Genomic DNA, 24,227 nt, shown 5'->3' with positions numbered 1-24,227 from the left:
CGGGACGCCGCTTCCGGGGTCACCGCGCATGCGGGGTCAGACCGGAAGTGAGCCCCGACCGGAAGTGGGGGTGCGCCGCGCCAACGCGGAGCTCGAAGAATGGGGCGGAATGAACGGAGCGCGGCTGTGATGGCGCTGCGCAGCAGCAGTGCTGTAAATAAAGGGAGGAGCGGCGGGTTTTACAAAGCACAACGCCTGCACTGCCGAACGCGCGGTCACAGCAACAAGGCGAGATCGTGTCAGACATCGACTGCACGGCACAGCTCTGCAAGGGGGAAAACGGATCTCCATGGTGCAGCTGGGGCAGACGCAGCTGCTGGCTGCATGTTGAAGGCTTCAGCTGAAACCTGCCCTTCTAAAAAGTCAGCACTGCCCGACTTCTTAGATTTGATAGATCAGATATTGCCACAATATCCAAACATCCCAACATAAACCAGGAGGTGGGTCTGATGCAGTTGTTCTGCAGTTATCCCTCATTTAGCACCAAGTGAGAGCACATGAATAACAGCTGGTAGGTTACTCACTGCTGCTCATATCATGGAATCGTGGAATTGCTCAGGTTGGAAAAGACCTTAAAGATCATCAAGTCCAACCACAACCTAACCATACGACCCCAACTCTTAACAGCCCTCTGCTAAATCATGTCCCTGAGCACCACATCCAAACAGTTCTTAAACACATCCTGGGGCAGTGACTCAACCACCTCCCTGGGCAGCCCATTGCAGTGCTTAACAGCCCTTGCTATAAAGAAGTTTCTCCTGATATCCAACCTAAACCTCCCCTCATACCTCTCTATGAAGCTGTATAACATTTTGCATTTAAAGATTTGAAAAAGTAGGTGCTATGATTACCCCAGGAAGTGTCAGTCCTTGATACAAGAGCTGTTCTGAAAATTAAAACACCTCAGTCTCACCCCTGGCTGCTTCCTTACAGCAACGTTCCTTCCTGTGCAGTAACTGCTTTGCTCCTGGAAACATTCCTCTACTCCACTACTGAGCCATATGGAGGAGTGCTCTGAAGAAACCCTAAACTAAGTAAAGCACAAATCAGTTAGGGCATTCAGTAATCCAAACACTAAGCATAAACAATAAATAGCTCTTTATTAAAGAATTAAAGTTTCAGGTGTTCCTACGTAGAACAATTTCTTGCATAACATTTTCACATTGCTGTGCATGACAAAGTGATCCATCACGTTTGCCTCTTCCCAATGTAATTTCACAACCAGTGCTGTTCTCTCTGTATGTTCACCCATCCCAGGAGCACAGGCAAGAACGTAAGTGGTCAGATGATGGACAGATGAATGCTCTGAATTAGAAGCACCCCTCAAATCAAAGATTTCTGCTTAAGTGACAGCATGGTAATGTTTTCTGTTGTTTATCATTGGGAAATTTCTGCCATGGCAGTGACAACTGCCCTTCAGGTTCGTTGGGTTTTTTTTTTTTGCATGTTAATAAAATACACTTTTTTATAGATTCCTCAGATTAAACAACTTCCTCAGACAAACTTATTTCCTTTTTAGCTGTATGAATATTAAACTATTTTTCTTTTATCATACAAACAGTGTCTTTTTTGAAGGTTACGCTGTCCTAGCCTTCAGTTCATAGCATTTACACTACGGCATATATGCTACAGCCTACAGAAATTATTTCCTCTACGACATGAGATCAATTCTGAATTTGACAGCACACAAATTCAACACTTGTAATACAAAGACATTTCCAGTTCTCAGTCACAGTTTGCTTTCCTCATGAACACCAGACTCTTCCACCAAACAGTAATGACAGAAGTACTGAGGGAAACCAAGTGTTAGCTTTCAGGATCCTTCTAGCTCTACTAATCAGGGCAGAAAACATCACAGAGCTCACCTCAGCTGAGGCAGAAAATGGCTTCCTGTGCAGAGGGATATTTTAGCTTTCTGGAACAGAAGAAATGGTGCAGCCATTATCCAGCTGAACTGCTGTCTGCTGAACCATTTCTCCAATGAAGTAATAGTTCCATCTGAGTATTATCACAGGATAATTGAAAAATACTACAGATGGCCTTCAGGAATGAAAAATAATGCACCATCTCCAAAAGAAACAAAGGATCAGAAATATGAGAATAACAGCCTAGGGGCAGAGAACGAGGGATGCGAGCACCATTTATGAACATAACAATGTCGATTAACTAACACATAAAGAAGCATTTGCTATTTTAGTATTCTTCTCACTCTTCTTTGTTTTAAAATCAAGATGAATTTGGGAATTCTGTACCAATTTACCATATGATTTTAAATCTGTATATGCAGTGCCTACAGTGTACTGCAATTCCTACCGACTGCTTCGTCACCAAAACAATCAATAATTACTGTGACAAAATAGGAGAATTTACTTTCTGTGTGAGTTATACAGTGTGGAGGGGAAAAGGTGGTTTCACTGGGGTTAACAAAGAGTCTGAGAATGGTGCAACTGTGGTGGAAAAAACGACTTTGCTACCAAAGCAGATGTTTTACATCAGAATTGGTGATAAACCATTAAAGTGCTTCTAAGTGGACAGGACTTTTTTTTTTTTTTGCTTGCTTCTTGTCTTTCCTTTTAAAATGACTTAACCTCAGATCCAAAGGTTTATACAACATTCAGTAGTCAAAAGATTAGAGTAGCAAGGCAAACTAACACTAAAACAAAAGACAGATTGGTCACATGTACGTGTATACTTATATTAACAGGAGCAGTGCAGCACCATTTTTTCTGAACAAACTGCATCCCAATGGACTACTTCTTGCTGCTTTTGATGGGAACGTGTGTTCCTTTCACACTGAGGTTGTTCTCCATGGAAACTCTCGGTCCCCTGAAGCCCACAGATGCGAGTGGTTTCTCTCTGAAACATAAAACAACAAGAATAACAACCACCATACGATACAGGGACAGGGAAATAAACATGTATGCATGTTTTTCATTACTTATGTGTAGGTCTAGTTATTCTGTTTGTAAAACAGATTTCACCTTCCCTCCAGAACTACACCACGGAGTTGAACTGCTTTCTCCTCTTGCACAGCTGATGAAAACAACAAAACAGCTCAGTTTGAAAAAGGAACTTGAAGGTAAAATTACATGTATAGTAAACCTCCAGGACTGAAAAGGTGCCAGAGGAAACATGCTGTGTCAGTTACCTAAGAGGAGTATTTCCCTTTTGCAACCTGTTAAAGGCAGTGCACCTTCTACTGAAATGAAGTCAGTAAGATGGGGGGAAAAATCTGAAGCGTGGTGGATAGCAAGCTATGCAGAGCTGGGTCCTGAGTTTAGAAACAAAGTGCACACCTCTATGCAAACTCTTCTGATTAGAAGAGGCCTCATTTGAAATTTAACTCAGAAGAGAGGAGCGTGCCTTCATTTCTACCAAAGAGAATGATCAACTTAGCCCTCAATAAGCATTTTACCTTAACACAACTAATCCAGTTACACTACAAAGAGGAGAGAGCATTAACATTACGTGTAATCAAGCTAAGAGCACTGGCATGCATCTCTAGGGAAAAAACCAAACACTCCTAACATTTTGGCCTGGTCAATCACAAAGTAATTTGCACAGTCAAAATAATGACTTCTTCAAAGTTTAGTTCATAAAATACTGCCTTGTTATTCCTTACAGTGTCACAGAAACGCAGGAGTAAAACATGCTATTCCTCCCTGCACTGCCACTAAGCACTGTTTGCTCATCAACAGATTACTTGTTACTTCAGAACTGTATTTCTATTCTGTTGCTAACACTGCCATGATACAACACTATTTTTACCACTAGTCCATCTTCCTTTATGTGTGTGCTGAATGTTGCTGTACCTTGGAGCATCTAAATTGCACCTGCTTCTCGATGGCTTGAACTTGGAAATCTCTTTCTGCCACTCCTCATCAAAAGACTGAGCCTCATCTGAAAGAGAGGGAAAGTTCCATTTGAAATAGATGCAAACAGGACAGGAAAAAAAAAAAAAACATTCAATGAATATCAGGGTTTTGAACAGTGTTCTTTTAGACTTGTGGCCTGCAAGTCTTTACATAACCTGCAGACCATCTCTATGGTATCTGCAAGAGACAACTAAAGCTTGTCACAGGTGGGCTTAAATTCAGAAGATTACAATGAAAGTCAGTGTGCTGCGTGGTTAAAACAGGCATCTGGTTTTACATCTCTTAAATACATGATTTTTATTACCAGTGTAAGCAGGACAGCCACATAACACACAGAAAATAGAACTGTTCTGATAAATACTTGTTGAAAAACATAAATCATTTAAGGTACCTTCAAATATGAATAAATATTATAATCTGTACTGTTTTCTTGTATAGCACACCATTTAAGTTTAACTGGCTACTTTATCCTCAGATTAGATTTTTATTGACTAAAAAAAGCCCAATTTGCAGGCTTAGCATTTTCTGAGACATGAGAAAAGGGATTGGTTTTCAAGCTAGAATTTCAAGATTGGTATGGGAACCATCAGTGTAACAACATGGGAAGTGCATAAGGGACACACTTTCATCCAAGTTGATGAACTCTTGGTTCATTTCTTCATCACCAGTCTTCCTGTTCTTTGATTTTTTCACAACGTGGGCACGATCACGGATGTGATGACCAATAGCCATTTTTTCCACTCCACTTTCAGAATCCTTCAGTGCTTTTCTTGTTTCCTTAACCTGTACAAAAAAAGAAAAAAAAGAAATCAATGACCTTCGAAAAACAACAATAAAAAAAGAAGGTAAGATAAAAAATATTAGTTTTCTCCTCCTTTTTTGAAAAAGCTAGTTGTTACACACTTTTCCAACTCCCTCATTTCTTCTATTGGCAGAAAAGACAGCTCAGATCAAGTCTATTTTCTTCCTGCCAGCAAAGATTAAACAAAAACATCCCAAACTCCATAAGCAGCACACATGCTGGATATTAACTGCTGGGAAAAAAAGTCTAGTCTAAATATACTACACACAGACACGTCTTCAACACTCCCCTTGACAACAGAATGAATAATAGCTGATGCCAATACTCTCAGCATGAAGGGACAACTAATTGCTAGGCTGGCACGTTGACCCAGCAACCACTTATCTCTGTGTTCATAAGTATATTATTAGAACCTTTTTGATAACCGAGTGTCTGCTTGAGCATGAACACATCCCACAGCCAAGCATGCTCAATGGCCTTTACTGCTCACATATAGTCTTTCCTGAACCTTGCTTCGGGGTTCAAATTCAAATTCAGATTTCTTAGCAGAATGAGATGCAACAGCTGCAATGAAGTCAATGAAAGGCCATCTTCATCTGAAGAACAACACAAGATTTAGAAGGACTTGAGGAAAGGGTATGATTTGAAGCCACGCTCTACACGAATGGGCTGCCTTTTGTTATCTTCTATTGTAGACACACTTTTAACTGCACAAATGGTGAATTAATTACAGCAGAGGAAAACACTGGAGACCACCATGAGAAATAAGCAGTTTGGCACTCAGTTTTTCCAGCTTTTGCTAGGCCTGCCATTTGTGTAGATGCATACTTCAGAGAAGTACAAATGACAAGGATGAAAACAGCACGTCTGCACAAAGCACCTTTACTGAAGAGCAGTATTCACACAGACACCTATTTTTCTAAATTATAGGAGTACCTGTCTGCTACAGAAATAAGCAGAGAAACCATAGAAGACCTTGATCTGCAATAACAACATACCACCTTCCTGCTGCATCTCAAGCCTACTTACACCTCCCGGAGCTGTGCGTGTCTGAGCTGCAGCTTGGAAAACTTTGGGAGGTTCATCGCCCACTTTGGAGTACGTCATCACAGAGGAGGAGCTGAAGGTGTGTGCATCTGGGTGGACACACAGGTCATCCTGCGAGCAACGTAGGCTTCTTTTAGTAAGTTAAAGTCTGTGGATAATGCACCTCTTCTACAATTACCAACAAGAGAACAAAGAGCCCTCTGAGAAATTAACTCTCAGCCCTGGCACCACAGTTATGGCTGCTGAGAGCAGCCCCAGCACCAGACAGGGCCTCACTCTTGCCCTGGCACTGTCTGGGCACAGGTCTCCCCAAACTGCTCACAGGCTTGCTGTGACACAGCTCAGTTTAGTGGAGAACAGAACCTCTAAGACCAGATCTCCCATGCACAGCATGTAACAAGTTGTAGGAAGTTGCAGTCTTCTTCTTGGCAAGATTTTGAGTAATGTTTTAAACAACTCTCATTCTCCAACACAGTTTTAAAATAAATGTAAAATAAACTTACAAATTTTCTTTGCATCTCCAGCATGCTGTTTCTCATATTTGACATCATTCTGTCCATTGCAAAAAAAGGATCCCCAAAATCTGCATCTTGCTAAAAGAAAAACAGTTAAAATTATAACAAAGTTTGCTAATTCTTCAATTTGAGGCTGGATTTTGACATGCATTTATTTTTTCTGCAAATCAAGACATCAGTAGGGCTTTCATAGTTTGCAGTTCATAACCATAGACAAGCCAAAATTAGTCTTTTTGACTGAAAAACTGAAAGCTAGCATAAGAAACTTGATTGTTAAGTTGGAGATACTGGAAAGATAGAAGTAAAAGATTTCTAATACTCAAATGTCAGAGAAAGCTCATATTGAGGCCGCTTTGCATGAGCTACTGTTACTTATACACTAGCCTGACAAGTTTCTGCAGTAAGAAGTAATGTGTGACCCTCCCTACTTTACATACCTGCTGAAGACCACATTATCTTTCTCATGCAAATCCCTTAATGCATATGGAATCAGCCTGCAAACCCAGCTCAGATGACACAGTCGTTCCTTTGCAGAAGCAAGTGGTTGTTCAAGTAACACACGGGCAACCAGGGAAAGCCAGGGAATCATAACTTGGGATTCTAATGGCAGCTTAATTACCCAAGGCAATAGATATGTCCAATAAAACATCCATTATTTTTATGTAAGCGGAAGGTCCAGTTTTACATAGGCAATGTTAAGCCAGGTTTACATGCAGATTTTTATTAGTACAGCTTGCAACTGAAGGCATGTACTGCCTGTACAGATGAAAGCTACCTTTGGTGGAAAACAAGCCTAAAAATACCAAAGAGAGAGACTGAAGAACAAAGCAGAGAAAGGGCAAACTATCCTAAGCGGCCATCTGGGAAGATAGCAGCACAGCCCCAAACCAGCATCCTCCTCTGGGCTCCTCTCCAGCACAGCAGGTGGGGATGATTTTCACCATGCCTTCTCCCTCCTTCTGTGAACTTTCACTTGGGAGCCGCTCGAGCTCCCTGCTGGGCTGCCTGCTTTCTGACACCAGCAGCTCTGGTTGAAGCGTGCTAATCAGGTGCAAACACAGCACAGGGGTTTTTCAGTTTCAGCAAGAAACTGCAGAGCTGGGAAGGAAAGGCAGGCTGCAGGGCTGCACGCAGCAGGCCCTTAGCATTACAAGGTGCTACGAAATGCAAGCATGCTTATTACAGGGGCACGAAGCTCGCATTCCCCCAACTGCTGCATATGTGAATCATTAGATTCAAACTGCTCATTTAAGCAAGCATTTATTTAAACACCGAGGATCTGCAATAAATAAATAGCCAGTACCAACAAGAGTAGCTTGTACGCATGCCAAAACTAGCCTTTGTCCATGGACAAGTTATGCAGACAGTACACGTTTTAGCAAGAGTTACACAAACTGTTTCTCCTGGGATACCAACCACTCTCCCAAAGCCTGAAAAGGGCAGGAGGGAATAGCTTGTTGCCTGGAAAAAACATTAAAAAGGATTCACATCTTTTAGTTATTGTATGTAGCACGGGACAAAGCAGCAATACCTACTGCACCGCCACGTGCAGCGTGTGATATTACAACTCTCCTGATCAAATAAAGACCTTGATGGAGGTCTTGAGGACTTGCAGTGTGCTACAACAACACAGCATGAAGCAACCGGGGTATACAGCAGCAAAATATTTAAGACTAATTATAATTTAAGTGTCATGACAGCTAATGCTCTCTAAGTCACGTTCATATATGGGTACTGGAAGATCTTGGAGGGGGCTTGTATGACATAACAACCTGAGTGCTGAAATTATCTAAGATAAGGTACAGCAATTCAGTGTCACCCACTTCTCTGGAAACACTTCATTCTATTCATGCAGTAGAGCCCCATCACTGGAACTTGATTAAAAACAACAAATCAACAGCCCTGCTTTATGCAAATTTATGTAATTAAATTTCAGAAGGCTGGTCATTTTTTTAAGCACTAAAACTCTAAATGATGCAGATGACCTGTTCACGAGAGCTCTTTGTGTGTTAAGAGAGTGATATAAATATAAAAGGTTTCTCTACAATATCCATACATCCCTTACAACAAAATGAAGTGCACTTTGTCAGCAGTTTCAAAGGTCATTGCAAAGAAGATCTAAGTCAATCTATCATCATGCGTAGAGCCACCCGAAGACAAGTTCCCCCCTTCAGCATGTTATACTCTACTGCAGTTGTATAAATAGATGTAGCTATAAACACCAACAAATACAGTTCCTGTTTGTCCAGCTGATATTGAATAACCCTATACGACAGGGTAATTAAATGCTGGAAAACAAATCAGTGTTTCTAGGAAGCTAAGGTTGGAGAGTTACATAACAGCTTACCCAAAGAAGGTCTGGTCAGATGGAGTACAAGACACTTCACCAGAGCTTTAAGCACAGAAGCAAGGAATTATCTGATCCCTGAATAACTTTATCAGCTCTCCTAGATTGTGGTGCTACCACGTGGTGACAGAAAACAGCGTGATGGTATCGAGTACAAAAGGATATAGTCAGAAATAAAATTAGTATGATAACAAGTTTCCAAAGTCCTTATTTTACAATGCACACTAAAAGCTGTTAGGCACCAATATTATGTATGCCCATGAGACATCCTACTGACCAAGCTTCTGTTGAACTGCAGCTCCCCACCACGTTGATTAGAACTAAGACTGTCACAGAAGTGCAAGGCAAGCTCTCTCAAGACATCCCACCCATTCCTCCTGCTCACATCCCTTCCTTCTCCTTCCCTCTCTCTCCAAGTGACTCTGTAGAAACACTGGAAACCCGTCTGAGAAATGAAAAGCCTTTTCAAGTTTGAATGATACAGTCAAAGCTACCATGCACGCTAAGTTGTAACAACGAACCACTTGCTTTGTAAGGCACTTTTCTGCAGCTACAGTTTACTCGAAGGAATCTGTAGGGGAAATTGCAACACGGTGTACTTTACATGGCAGTAAAGACCTCCATTTTTTCCTACATAAAAATCAGTTTATTTATTCTTAAGTGTTGGAGTAATTTCTGAAGAAACGCCAGTAAAAGCAGTTCATTGACAACCATAAGGCTCAAGTAATCAGTGCGGAGTTTTCTGTGACATCTTACACCTCCCAGGTGAAAAATGAGGAACATTAAAAGATACTGAAAACATTTTTGCACGTGTGGGATTCTTTTGTGCTTATCAAAACAACACAGTGCTCCTGTACCTTTAACTCCCTTCTGTAACCACAGGTAGAAGTATTCTTTACCTTATTGCTTTGTTACCAACAGTAAGGCATAAGCTGTCCTAGGATACTAAGGAAAAGAGACCTGCTGCTTTCCAGCATCTCTTGAACTAAGGCCTAACAATCAGCTTCAGCAGACAAAAAGATCATGCTCTGATTACATCCAACAACATCTATATTTGAAACTAACCGGCCCCATACGAGCGTAGAGGAAGGAATCTGGCAGTTACCCTTTGACACGCAGGCGACACTGTGTTTCAGCTATGCTTATCAAGCTCTTAACACCTAGGTTTGAATAACAACAACCAAACCCAGTTCAGTTCCACAACTCCCTCTGATGTTTCGTCTTCCAACTGCTCTTTGGAATCAAGCGCTCTATGTTGTAGCAGAGACTGTTCAAAGTATTTCAGCTGGGGGAAGGAAAGGAGCCAACAGATGTACATCCTTTCTAAATACAGATAAAGCTTAGCTGCAGAAGTAAAAGCTGTACTTGTCCTGCATGCCCAGCCTGCTGTAAAGGTACCTTATGTAAAACAGATTGTTACCAACTTCTCATTTGCAGATAGTAGCTTAGAGAAATACCAGGTTCCTTGAAATGCCCCGACTCTTTAATTAGTGTATCCAGAGAAAACTTATTAAGAATCAGACCAGACACAGAACAAGAAGCCTCATCCACACCAAAGAAACTGAAGCAGGGCTTACAGTACCTGTGCAGGTACTGCCAAGTGGCTGAAACACCACGTTGTGCTTCAATCCACTTTTAACAGTGTCCATAGAAGGCTCTGCCTTCAGACACTTAAAACCTTCCTGCAGTAGCAGTATTTAATAATGTTCATTTTAACAGGCATTTGATAAATATTTGTACTTCTTGTTCATTTCATTAAACGTTGTATATTCAATGTTTAACACGAACATTTGTTTCTGTTAGAACTAAAAGCACAATGTGTTTATTGCTTAGCACTGACAAACACTTAAACAATGAGCCAGTGAGGAATAAAGAGAGAGATTCTCATCTCACTGCTACGAAACGAGCTGACCAAGGCTGCAGCAGTTGAGCCAGGCTCCATTTCCACTGGACCAACTCAGTGGGAGTGGGAACACGAAGCCAGCTCTGTTACCAGTAAATGCAAACCGTGCGTAGCGGTGCTCAGAGATCAAGAAGTGACTTACTCTGCGATTTCCTCTCAGAGCAACCTGAGAATCCTGGCGTGCTCTTCGATCCGCCGTTCTCTCCCTGCCATCTGTTAAACTGAGAAATGGATCTCGGCCAAAAGGATCAGAAAAGCTCCTCATCATCTGCCGCATGTATTCATGGTGCGCGGCAAAAGGGTCGCTGAAAGAGACATTCCACACACACAGAGTTAGGGGGGCTATTCCAGCTGACGTAAAACAGCTCTGAAATTCTTAAATCCCTTTTTTAAAATCATTCTATATGATTTCTGTGTTCTTTATTTTAATGGGACCCAACTGTGCAGTAATTTTTACCCTTTTGCTCCTCCTTCCCACCCCTCTGGTTGGGTGATTTAGCTCCTTCTTCTCAGATGCCTTCCTTGCTCTCCTGTGTTCTTGACCGTCTGTCCACCCTGGATTTTCTCTTTCCTCAGCTGTTCTAAATTCTCCATCACTGGCAGCCACGTTTGGCTTTCTATCTGCCAAGCGCTACAGAACCAACCTATACTTCATCACTTTTTAATATTCAAATATCAGGGATTGGAGGTAAAAGAAGACCACTTTCCATGCTCCCTGGCCCACATCCTTCAAAGCACAGTGTTCTAAATTCAATCCAACTCCATCACTTTTATTTTAATTCCCCACCACTGCTCCTTTTTGCCCTCCCATTCCTACACCTTCACAAATTACATTCTCACATCCCTTCTCACCACTTTGGAAGAATCCTTACCACCTCTTTGCTTTCCTGTTAGTCTCCCCCTTCCTCTCCGCTTTCTAACCACTCAACATCTGTCTCCAAAACAGAACCCCACCAGTAATTCCAATGCTTGGCTTGGCATGCAGGTAAGTAATAAGAGAGCAACACTAGCAATGTCTTAATTCTTTGCTTTCTTTAATTTGTCCTAGAACTAGAAAGTTCAAACAGAGGCCAGAAAAGGAGTAAAGCATAAGATCTTATGACTTATGATGTTATATGAATTGCACTGCTGCCTCTGGCCCAAACACCAGAAATGACTACTTCATATAGAAAACATTTCATTTCCTCCCTTCATATCCAGACTAATTTTCCCCTTTGCTGCTCCACCGAAAGCCTCTTTATTAACATCACCAGTCACTTCCCAGCTATGTTTACTTAGACTTCGTAGCACCTCATCTCCCTTCCTACCAATTTCCTGCCATTTCCCAGATGTCTCACGCCCTCCTTCTCTCCAGGACTTTGCTGTGACATCGCTGCCTCCACAAAGGAAATTTCCAGGCTGTTCCTCCAACTCCGCAGTGCCCAGCAGCTCCTGAAGCTGCTTTCCTCTTGCCCACCCCTCACCCCCCATCCCACACCCATCACCTCCTGGCAACTCTGATCTCTTTGCCCTTTACAGTCTCCTCTTTCTACAAAGCAGCATCTAACTTAGTTTTCCCATTTAAGTTCAAACAAACAAACAAACAACATCAACAGAGATTCAGTTAGAAATGCAAAGCTAATTCATTTTCAAACAAGATTCCTAATCCAACAGCATCCCTTCAAGCTGTGCTCTTGCTCACTCCAGTGCAGACAGACCGTTACAATTCCACAGGAGCAGTTTTTCCACTGCCATAAGTAGACCCTAATCTGCCCCACTCACATGACTGCCAGCTTTAACTTCAATCCCAAGGTGATAAGCAGCTCACATACAGTGAGCTTGCTGCTCACAGGATGAAGAACAGATGCAAACAAGTCACTGCACAGGCCAAGATGAGGGAAGCACGCAGGCCCTATCACAGCACAGGCATATTTCCACACAGTCTCAACACCACAGACTTGAGATAGGTGTGGTTACCAGGACAAAGATGGATGAACTGTATCCCATCAACAGCTTAAACGTGAGATTCCTCCCCAGCCTGTCCCAGTTCAGAAGCAGTCACACAATTACACAAGCAAAACAAGACTCCATGGGCTTCATTTAGATTAAAAAGAATTCTGTTGCTTTTAGTGTGCATAACACATCATGATGTGTCACCTAACACAGTCATACCTTCTGAATTCTTTTTGTCTTACTTCACTCTGGTCCTCTCGACCATTCACCTTCTACTACACACTGCTACGCTCATGACTGCATCCTAGCTTAGGGATTTTTGCACCTTTCAAAGAAAGTTCTATGAAACAATTTAGCAGCACAGCTCCTTACCACCACAGACAAGGAAGTAGGATCCAAACCGTGCAGCAACTGATTTGGGAACTGAGCTCCCACCTCTCCAGGGACATTGTGGAGCCAGCTCTAAGAAGGCTCAGTGTTGCCAGGCATCCAAAGCAGCAGTACTGAGCATACAGAAGCTGGGCAAAACCAATGCTAAGTCAGCAGAGAATCTCCCTGCAAGCTAAGGCTTCTAAGAGGGTTAAATGTATCCTCTTGATGTCACTGATGACCCAAACTCAAACCATAACTACGAAAGGAGTATGACACCCTTATAAAATATAAGCATCTATATATTAGAAAAAGGAAAAAAAAAAAATAACCCCAACAGAGGATACAAGATCTTCAGTCCTTTGTTCCAATCACGTTCTACAACACATATAGAGTAACCTTGTTTAGTTACCACTGGTCACCTGGTATTCAATCTGAATTTTTTAGGGAGAAATAAAAGATACTTCTGATGAGGCTGACATGACTTCTGCACACTTCGCACTGTTGCATTATAGAGGTGATGGTTGAAAAGGAAAGCAGTTCTGTGAGGATTTCACATGCTGAATCTGTGCCCTTGACATGTTAAACACCATAAATTCATCTTCCAAATTAAGTGCAGAACAGAACTAATTAGTACATTTGTCATTGCATGACTACAGTAACAGAACCTGCACTTTTGTCTAGTTCAAATATCACCTGACCTTCACTTGGCATTCAGGTGTCTGAAGGGATCAACACAGGAAACCAAAAGCAGAGACTCTGAGGGCACTGATGTCTCAAATAAGCATGCTGATATGAAGAAATAGATATTAAAAGCATGACAGTGAATGCTGCTAGCACATGTGCTAGCGAGCATCTCCCCAAGATGCATCTCTCTGGGTAAGTTCTTCAGTGACCACTTTAAGGATCCACATTTCAGCTGAAGGGTGCCATACTAAAAGCACAATTGCTGCTTCTTGCATCAGCACATGCTCCAGTTTGGCTGAAATTCAGTATCCTAAAGCAATAAATTCACTTTGGGATTTTTGAAAACTGGGCTTTGCATTCAATACTTTTTTGTTTTAAGTAGGGTGGTACATAGGACTGAAGTTGCAGAACCACCCTGAAGATGGGGCCTGGAGCAGTAAGACAAAGGCTGTGCACTGAGAAGTGAAATACACTTAAACACACTTGGCAGGAGAGCTGCAGCTCCTGCACCTGTCTGAGCCATCAGGCACAGCCCTGCTGGTGCCTGGTGGGCACTTCCAGGACAGCTGCTCCAGATGGAGATGTTCCCTCTCAGATGCTATTTCCAGATCAGCAGTCAAAACCTCTCCTTGTGAGGCAGCAGAAGCCTATTATTACACTACCTTGGAAGCTCATCTTATCTGAGGTAATAAACTCATTTCCTTAACTATATGTAAAGCAGATCAACGACAACGGTGCCAAGGAAATGAACCTCAATATCAACCTCTTATCTCTTTCACATACACTCCCTTCCCCTATCTCCTGCCATCTATTTTCCTCCAATTTTAACTTCATCAGGAACTTTAAAACAGCTACAATAAAATGATGGAATTGAATAAACAAGAAGGCAATTGTTGTTTCAGAGGATTACAAAAGCACACTGCAAATTACTACAAACGAGACAACTTCCATCATTAATCCCATTTCAACCAGAGGATCTGCACGGTCTTTAGCACGGTGTATCCTGGAACGAGTTGCTCTAGCTGCATATTTGTGTAGTAACCAGTGCCAGGAAGGTGCTGCTGCAGCCGAGCTGGTTCCCTTTAAGAGGCACAGCCTCCAAGGGGCACAGCCTCAGCTCAGACAACCCGTAACTACGGGATGCAGTCAACAAACCCACATCACAGGGCTCCTATGTTACCCTTCCTCGTCCACCCACCCACATCACCCTGAGCTTTCCTTGTGATTAAGCTCCATGTAGGAAGCACCGTATGCTAAAAATGGCTTTATATATAAATATAGGTAATAATTTGTGCTCCTCTGAGTTCTCACATTGCATTTTGACTCCCTCCCCTTGCAGACCAGGCAGGTTTCTGGCACTAACACACATCACACAGGTTTATTTTATCACAAGAACACCTAGAATTGCCTTTAATACACACACTGACAACAGGAGCTGAGGAACAGCCCGTGGTTAAATACAGATATCTTAAAGAGCCCAAGAAACCGAGAACACCCAGCATGGCTCCCCACGTCCAACAAGCTTACACTCAAAAATAAAACACAAAAATCAACCCCCGCGACATTCAGACCCAGGAGCAGACGGTTTCTCCTCAGCAGACGCCACGTCTCATTACCACGAAGCTCCTCAGGCGCCGCGAGGCAATGGAAGCGAACAGCACCGCCCAAGCGCCGCTCCGGCCTTCAACCCCACCGCTGCCAACCGCGCCCCGCACGCCCGTCCGCCTCCCACGGCGCGACCCTCAGAGACCCACCGGACGGGCAAGCCCCGGCCCCGGAGCCCGCGGCGGCCCCACGCTCACCGGAAGAACGGATCCTCCTCGAAGCAGCGCCCCAGAGCCCCGAACATGGCTGCAGCCCCGCGCCCTTTGAGCGCCCACCGCCGCGCCGGTCCCTCACGGCGGCGCCCTCTCGCCCACGTGACGCATCCCAGCGCCGCTATTGGCCGCGACGGGGCGGCGGGGCGGGGCTCCCGCTGCCGTGGCAACCGCTGCTCGCGCGCGGGCCCGCTGCGGAAGGTGCGGGGCTGAGGGCGGCGGGAGCGCGCGCGGAGCGGCGCCTCGGGGCGGGCGGTGCAGCCGACAGAACGGGGCTGCGGGAGCCCGGGGTGCCCGGCGAGCGGGAGGGAGCGCCTTAGGAATAGTTTTACTTTTTTTCCACTAGATGGCGGTAAAATAAAGTCCCTGCGTTGCGAGGGAACGCCGCGTCCTCCAGAGCGTTCCTGTGAACGCGGGGCTCAGCTTGCCGCGCGGAGAGCGACGATCCCCAGTAAAAAGCATCGCGTTAACAGAAGCCATAAATAACGCGGCACCGAGAGCGACTGAGGCCGACAGCCAACCGTCGGGGGCTCTGAAGGCGCACTGTGGGGCGGTGACGTCACGGCCCTCACACGGCGACCCCACAGCGCGGGGCTCTGAGAGGAAAACCGGCACAAGGCGCCGGTGAGCGGAGCCGCCTTGTGAGAGTCGACCGGCAGGTGAGCTCCGGCCCGAAGCTCCTGAGAGGTGAGAGGGCATTGGTGCCAGGAACCTGCAGAGACCAGGTCCTGGACGGTTCGTCCACTAATCACTTGTCGGTATATTTTGATTCATTGAGAGCTGCCCTGGATCCGTTCGGCGTTTACTGCATTTCAGATTATTGCAGTTCGTAATATACGTGTCACAGAGTCACAGAATGGCCTGGGTTGAAAAGGAGCACAGTGCTCAACCGGTTCCAACCCCCTGCTGTGTGCAGGGTCACCAGCCCAGGCTGCCCAGAGCCACATCCAGCCTGGCCTCGAATGCCTGCAGGGATGGGGCTCCCACAGCCTCCTTGGACAGCCTGCTCAGTTCCACACCTATGATGCAGTTCATAATATTCATTAGTATCCATGACATGCTGTGCTACGTTATTTATTACACACTCCAAACCAGCAAGGCAAGTTTCCATGAACATGACTAGCGCGTGGTTGTTTGCAGTTTGCCAACAAAACCTAACCAAACATATATATTTTTGCCAGCATTTATTGCTGTTTCTGAGCACGGTACAACCCAGGCTGCACGCTCAGTGTATGCAGTATAGCCTTTGTATGAATTCTGCCTTGTAATAACAAACCCATTACTTCTGTACAGTGACAAAGAGGCAATATGGAGCCTTCCAACAGCTGCTGAGAGCACATCCTATCATCTGCAGTTTGTCACTTAACTTTCTATGGAGTCAGGCTCCAGGAGACAAGATTTTGTTCTCAGAGTCAGAACAGCCCCAGAGATGGATTAGCGTGCAGATAACTAAGCAAAATGAGTTCCAGTTACTGTTAATTTTTTGGCTGCCGGTAGGAAGACGGGCCCTGTTAGAAGCGAGCTCATTATGAGAGGCTCACTAACACGATAAAGTCAGTACTCTATTTGCACAGAGTGATACCTCTAATTGCTCAGGCCTTCTTACGGTTTGTCTGCTTGAGTTAGATTTCTTTTGTGTAGATAAAAAGACTTCTGTAAGAAATCACCTCAGTGCTACAGCACTGTCAGTCTGGAGGGCATCTCCAATGAGATTAATGATGTCTGCCTTAATATAAGAAAACTTTGCATAAATGAGATTATGGTTTCTGCTGAAACCTGCCAACTCTTATTCATTTGCTGTAAATATTATCTTTAATTAAAAGTTTTAAGGTATCTTGTTCCTGAGCTAATGAGATCTACAGTGATTTCCCTTAGGAATTAATTTACCTTCTTAATTCTTATTCATTTTGGTGATATGACTATTTAAATCTGATTCAAACTTCAGAGCTTTGTTGAACATATTCATCTAGAACAAAAGGTCATTTTGCCATCGTGACGTTGAGTTGGTATTTGTAATTCTCTGTTCGCTCTCAGTTCCATAGGTATTTGTTTAGGTTCCTGCCCCAAACATTTCCCACTAACTCTTCTGTTTGTCTTAGCTGCTCGTGCTGCGTGGCTCTTTCTGCAGCTGTTTCACTTTGGCTTCTGCTTTCTCTTCCACCTAGAGTAAAATCGATTACAGTGAGGCTGAAAAAAAGATCCTGATTGTGATCAACGTATTTGGAATTGCAGAGTTATGTAAGATATGTGTGCAATTAGTGGGAAATCAGAAATATTTGACACTCTATCCACATAGTCATCAGCTCCTGTTTTTGTACAAGGATATGTCTGACCACTGGGTATGCTCAGCACTTGGAGATGAAAACTGCACTACTGCATGCATGTCTAAATAAGCAAAGTGCCAACCAGCACCTGGTTTGTGAGAATGTGAACCAGAACCACATGAGGACTGCACACCAAAGGGCAGGGTTGCTGGCTGGATTTAAGACACTTACCATTGTGATAGAAAACATTTATGTACACAGCCTGACTCTCCTTGTGTTCCATACTTAATTAGGAAATACCCTTTAGATCTATCGTTGTTTGAAAGGGGATAAAAACGCAGAGTGCTTTACACAGCCTGTTGTGGAAACCCATTGCTTGCTCTGTTCCTGAACTGCTGCTGGGTAAGGCACGCGTTTTGTGGCACCAACTGAGTGAGTGTGGGGCTGTGCTATGTATAGGACCATCACTGACTCCTGCAAGTTGTTGATGGCCTTCCATTTATAACTTACTGCAGACCAACTTCCTCCCATCGCACACAAATTAGAGGACTATCAATAATGCATGAGCTAATAAGTAATGCTTGTGCGCTGCTGTCTGGGCAGCAAGTATCATTTAGACTGCAAGAGAGATCCTCGTGTTGTGTCAGGTAGAGTGGAGGCCTCCTGTACCTGTCAGGCTTCGGCAGCTAAAGGATGGGATTTCTGTGTGTCTTTAAGGCAGCTGAAGGAAGTGGTGAAACTCATTCTGTTAGATTCAGAGAAACGTGAGAGATCTGCTTCCTCTTCAAAATCAATCTTTGATTTCCTTGACTTATTTGATAGCTGTTTATAAAACATCAGGGCAAGAACTGCAGGAATTGCCAGACTGGGTTACCCTGAAGTCTCTGTGGTGTCCAGTGTCTTATTTACAAGTTCTCATGTCTGGATGTTTCATAAGAAACCACTAGAAAGTGCACAGCAGCTGTGTGGGGCACAGCCTGCTTTTGCAATCGTTCATCATTGCCATACAGAGTTATTGCCAGACTGCAGGATAAGCTTTTGTTTCTTTTCAGAAGTATTTTGTTGTTATTTATTCCATCATCTATGTAAACAGTGAGCCCATTTGAGTTTCTGAGCCTTTGACTTTAATTACATCTTGTAGCGATGAATTCCTGAGTTCAATTTTTCATTCAGTGAAACTGCATTTGTCTTCATTAGCCCTAATTTTGTGTCCTGTTCTTCTGTTCTTCTTTTTGTTTACCAGAGTGAAAACTGAGGCATATAAAATATACTGTCTCCCCCCCCTCCCTTTTTCTTTTCTTAATGAACAAACACCCCCCAAAATACCTGCCTGGTCTCCATGGGATCCTGAAGGGCTTTTCCAACCTTTATGATTCTATGGTTCCATGATACTCTTGGGGCAAAACTGAGCCAAGAATTCAGCCACCAGGCTGTAAGATCGAGCAAAGAGAAGTGCCAAATGTGTAGCATCACATCCCCAGGGGCTGTAAATCAGGCAGGTAGGAGTGACTTCAGTTACCTCGTGCCTGCTAGAGCCAATCTCCACAGGAATCTGAAAACCAAGCTTCTTCCTTCCAGCTTCAGCCCATCTGCACCACATGGAGCTCCATTTTTCCACCATCCAAAATCAGTGACCACAGCTCAGGCAGTACCATGTTTGTTCACATACTTACAGGGAATATTAAAGCCATATTTAAATAAGTCCTGTAGAAAACAAGGCTATTAAATGCACGTTATCACAACATCAAGTTAATCCAGTTCAGAAATGATCACAGCGTATGACTGCCTTCACAAGTAACATGGGTACTAATTGTCGATTTTAATAGCGAGGAAGGGTTTTAATCAGTTCTGAAGAAAGCTTTTATTGCACAATACTTCTTAATTACATTTGCTGCAGCCCCTAACTTCCAGAAAGTGTTAGTTCTGCTTTTCTAGCTATTGAGAACCAGCAGAGTATATTAAAAATAGGTCCTTTTTCTGAACTATTTTGGAAAAAGCCTGGCAGCAGATCACTTGGGGCTCGGATCTGTTCTGTGCTGCAGCCTGCCCTGCACTGCCCAGCAATGTCAGAAGCAAGGTTGAAGGTAATTTGAGAGGGCTCAGACAATCAGAGCTCAACCCCCGTCCGTTTTGTAAGGATCAGCAGTTACTATTTAAATTTAAAATGTATTGGCATAAATGAGGAATCCTGACTTCTTACATTTTTACTGTTAAGCCCTTTTACGGGTGGCCTTAAAGATGCACTGCCATTTCCAGAGGCTGGAGTGTATTTTTAGTGGAAGCCTTTTGATAGCGTTGTTAAAAACTGATTGCATTCCATCCCTAACGTCAGCCTGATGCAGAGCATTTTGCAAAGGCAGTTTGTTATAAATTGTTGGTAAGTGTCAGATAAAAGCATCATTCTACTACAAGCAACTAGCGGTAGACATGTAATAACATTTACATTAATATTTTATTTAAATGTGTCATCAATTCACATAGTCACCCAGCTCTGTAACTGGTATGAATACTGAAATAACACGCCCATAGCCTACAGAAAAACACTCTGAAATTCACCAAGAAGGTATCCAAAACCACATCTGACATTTTTACAAATGTTGGCTGCGTTCAGTTTCCACTAATAACAACTATGACATTTGTTTATGTCTTCCCTTCAGCTCTGCGATGGGGGGACGCAGCGCTGCAGGCAGCAGATGTGAGCAGTGGCAGCCCAGAGGATGGGGACAGCCATCATGACAGCACCTCATGCTGTGCCTCCAGCAGCGCTGGCTGCCCGGCCCAGGTCAGTGCTTTGTGCTGGCAAGGGATGGGGTGAACACGCTGCTTCTTCCTGCATGGTGATCCAGGGAATACATAAAATACGGAGGATTTTACCTGTTTGATGGGTATTTTTTGTGTGACAAGATTTAGATTCTAAGGCACCAGCAAGCGATGGGGCAAACTGCTCTGTCTGGTTACCCTAACTGCAGCTGCAGGTAGGAAACAAAAAGGCAAAGATAGTTTGCGTACTCTTGTTTATATGGCCCATGCATCTTATTTATATGGCCACCGTGGGTCGTATGGCAGCTGCTCGGGGCTGCAGAGACATCTAGTGGGAACGAGGCTCTCACAGCAGCAGCTCAAAACCACGAGAAAGCACCTTCAAGCTGCAGCGTTTTCAGAATACTGCACCCCAAAACGTGCCCAAGGGCTGAGAAGCTCCTCACGTCACAATGCGAGACTCTGCCATGCAGTCCTCATCCATACTGCCTTTCTAAAGAAGCAAAACCAATAGCCAAGTTGTGATTTTCATTTTTACCTGGGTTTAAATCACACTAGAAAAATAATTTTCAGCTTGCAAAGTGCACGCACCATGCTGGGAGGGAGCCCAGCTAGCAGTGAAATGCAGCTCTGTGCTACTGTGGGGAGCTGAACTCCTTCTGCCCCTTTCTGGGCTGAGCTTCAACTCCTGTTTCCATCAGAAGGAGTGAAGTATCACGGGACATCTTGTCCTGGAGCGGCAATTCCAGAGTGACTCAGAGCCTAAGTCTTGCTCCCTGGTGTCATACAATCTGGCCCAGCCACCTCTATTTTTTTCCCCTAGGTCTCAGCAAAGGAGTAAGACAAAGGGCAGGGAACAATCAGGTACAGAAAAAGCAAATCATGTCAAATGGTGAATAGCTTAAATTCTGGAGCACTGTTACTTATAGCATCGCTTATTATTACTGCTACAATTTGAAGTCACTGCAGCCTTGTGGCATAGGCAGATTAAGTCATGGGTTCGAGCTGATCTCTTCTAAAACAGGTTTCTAGAGTTCAAGGATCTCTGCTAAAAATAACTTCCTTCTGGTAACATGACAAATGGAAAACTGTGATCATCGGGAAGGTTGGTTTTGGGTTACTGATGCAAAAATGGCCTTCAGGACCACTCAGTCCTGTTCATATCTGAGAGGTTTAAGCAGAAGTAGCAAAATTTGATCTCCTGGCCAGCCGTGTTGTCAGAGCTACAGAAATCTGTCTAAAGTATTGTAGCCACAATTTAAAAGTAAACGCAGCTGATTTTCAAGCAATTATTATAATTTAAAAAAAAATAAATAGTTGTGGACATGCCGGATGACTCAAGGGCTAGTGAACATTTTACCTGAAAGTTATCAAATCAAAATCAGCCTGGCTTGATTTTAATTGATGGTGGCTGTTCGGCAGGCTAAGTGAAATGAGTTTGCTAATGTAATTTCTAGGGGTAGAGGTCTTTGCTGACTACCAGAAGTCAGAATAGATCAAGTTACAGCATTATCTTTTCACTCCTACACATGATTTGTCTAAGTCAGATTTAAGGTAGTTTGGTACTTTGTGTTGCAACCAACTGTCCCTGAGACACGCTGCCACAGGTCCTGAACAACAAAACCTTACACAGATGTCTCTAAGGACACAATGCACCCAACATTGAGTTGGGTGGTGAACAAACAACCGCTTCTTTCCCTTTCTAATCAGGAATCCATTCACGTTCACCAGGAGGATGGAATAAAGTGGAAAATACAGCAAGAAGAAATACAGTCTTAATAGGTAAGAGTCATAAATTGCAATGGTTTACACTGGAAAACCTCAGAAGCAAAGATGCTAAGAAAGCAGGATTATTGCAGGAAGGTATGATTTTTTTTTCTCTGGCTCAAGAAACACGTGGGTTGAAAGACAGCACTGCATTTTTCCAGGACCATGGTGATTAATCTGTGCACATTAAGATGAGTTTCATGTCTGTATTATGACACACTTAATAAAAACTGTATCTGGTTATCCCATTAGGTAATACATTTATGTTTTCCTCAAGCAAAAATGCCCCACATGTGGAGCTTATGGAGTGCACATGTATTTGGACACAACCCTTTGAAAATACGTCCAAAGCCAAAGTAATTTTAAGCAGTAGGTTTTCCAAAATTATGTTTAGTCCTGCAACACTGGCTATAGAATCGAGTTTGTCTGTAATGTTGCTGCCCCCTTCCATACTTCTGATGCTCAAATATCCGTCTAGCTTTGACAGGAAAATGAATAATTTATCACAGGATGCTATTCAAGTAAAAGCAAAATAAGGAAACAGAGAGTTTACACAACTCGAATCAGGAGTGCTGTAGTAAACAGTTACACTTATAACCCTACAGACTGGCCTTATACAACCTTTACTTTGCAGGAGCAAACTCAGTGGAACAGCTCCTATTTTTGCTGAAAGTTTAAGCTGTAAAATCAGCAACAGCAGGTTCTGAGGGCAGAGTGCTGATCCAGCACCTCTTTGGTAGGACTCAGCTTTGGAAAGCACCGACACTCACTGCAAACAAACCCTGCAGGAGGGCACTGACATCACAGGGGTCACTGCTGGAACATCCAGCCTCACTGTATGCAGCAAGGGAATCCATGGCATGATTCAAACTCACTTGCAAGATACCACACCTGGCATTGCTAAGATTGGTAATAACTCCAAGTGAAATCTTACCTTCATTAATCACACACTTGAGCATCACAGACTGGGTTTAGACAGCTTTAAACATCTGTGTTGTATGAACTTGCAGGTTCCTAACAAGGAGGACACTGGCTAATTTGTAACAGACCACATCTAGTTTACAACCCAGTCCTGCCAAGCCCTTCTCCCAGCACCAACAACTCCATAAACGTCAAGTATGCATAACGAACGTTCAAGACAGGAGTTGGGAAGGGGGCAGAAGGTGATAGAAATCATCTTGACAATGTTCAGCATCCAAATTATGTTTGGCATACCTCAGTACAGGACTTTATCTTCAACTTTCTTCTCATCTCAGAGGATCTAAACACTTTTTCCTTCCAGATCTTGCTCACAATTCTTCTTCAGTATGGACCTGCTGGACAAACATAGTTATTGACTGATTAGAGGCTAAACCTCATTACTCCCACTAAGCCTTGCTCACTTAGACTGCTGTGTACAATTTTCTTAATAACCTACAGGGGATGCAAATGAAATAAGAACAATTTTGCATCAAATAAAAATACCAGAATTACTGGAAATAATCTGTGGTAAAGAGGAATTTAATCCTGCACCTTCTATGGAGATCAAACTATTTTTATTTACTATAAAAGACACACAGCAGGTGATTAGAATAAAGGACAATAACAAATATTTGCTACTTGAAAATGCTGACATGGAAGAAGGGAATCTTTTTTCTTCCCAATTTTTCTTGCAGGCAGATCGCCCTTTTAATGTGGGATCAAGCAAAACCCACACCATTCATAATGAAAAATTGAAAATGTGTGAAGTGCAAATTTAATACATTTTCTCATTACATCAATGATCTCAACAAAAATAAGACGATCGAAGTACATTTCCAGAATCTTCCTCCCTCCACTTAGGAATAGTAAACTTAAAAAAACCCAAACAAACACAAACCTTATTCATTTCTTCATTCACAAAGGAGAGCTGATGTAGGTAATTTCCCCTGAGATATTTATGTCCAGAAGTTGCAGGCTTATTTCAGTCTCCTACCAATATAATGGTTTTTTCACAGATCTGCTAGACAGCCCAAAATAAATACGTTCCTATGTCATTTCTCTCTCGGATTCAGGTAGATGGTGGACAGATTTTTTTGGTAACTATGTTTATTTGGTACGGTCCAATTTGACTAATCTGTCATTATTTTAAAGACACGCTTGGACAAACGGAAACTTCAGACA

At 43.2% G+C, this 24,227-nt stretch overlaps 1 protein-coding gene across 2 annotated transcripts; it reads right to left on the bottom strand.

Annotated features, from left to right (window-relative positions):
• Positions 1–1,081: 1,081 nt before the first annotated feature.
• MLF1 (myeloid leukemia factor 1) lies at positions 1,082–24,227 on the bottom strand. Of its 2 annotated transcripts, none has more exons than XM_042820649.1 (7): positions 23,301–24,227; positions 10,632–10,794; positions 6,228–6,317; positions 5,707–5,835; positions 4,499–4,658; positions 3,813–3,900; positions 1,082–2,856 (listed from the first exon to the last, which is right to left on the bottom strand). In XM_042820649.1, exons 2-7 carry the CDS (start codon positions 10,764–10,766, stop codon positions 2,751–2,753), a joined length of 708 nt encoding a protein of 235 aa, XP_042676583.1. In that variant the 5' UTR covers positions 10,767–10,794; positions 23,301–24,227; the 3' UTR covers positions 1,082–2,750. The 2 variants fall into 2 exon arrangements, with proteins under 2 accessions (XP_042676583.1, XP_042676582.1); XM_042820648.1 differs by lacking the exon at positions 23,301–24,227 and adding an exon at positions 15,280–15,366.

Source organism: Centrocercus urophasianus, unplaced genomic scaffold (assembly GCF_019232065.1).
Source record: "Centrocercus urophasianus isolate 14NV4802_14NV808 unplaced genomic scaffold, USGS_Curo_1.0 seq_19, whole genome shotgun sequence".
NCBI classification, from domain to species: Eukaryota; Metazoa; Chordata; class Aves; order Galliformes; family Phasianidae; genus Centrocercus; species Centrocercus urophasianus.
Note: the sequence above shows the minus strand (reverse complement) of the source record. Positions and strands in the feature narration are given on the sequence as shown.

Bases quoted from the DNA above. Each gene is read 5' to 3' on its own strand.
- MLF1 (XM_042820648.1), bottom strand. From the start codon at position 15,326: ATGTTCGGGGCTCTGGGGCGCTGCTTCGAGGAGGATCCGTTCTTCCG. The intron at 6,318-10,631 runs GTAAGTCACTTC...TTTTTCTTTTAG, and splicing joins CTCTGAGAGGAAATCGCAGA to CAAGATGCAGATTTTGGGGA. The intron at 4,659-5,706 runs GTAAGTAGGCTT...TTTTTTGTACAG, and splicing joins CACGCACAGCTCCGGGAGGT to GTTAAGGAAACAAGAAAAGC.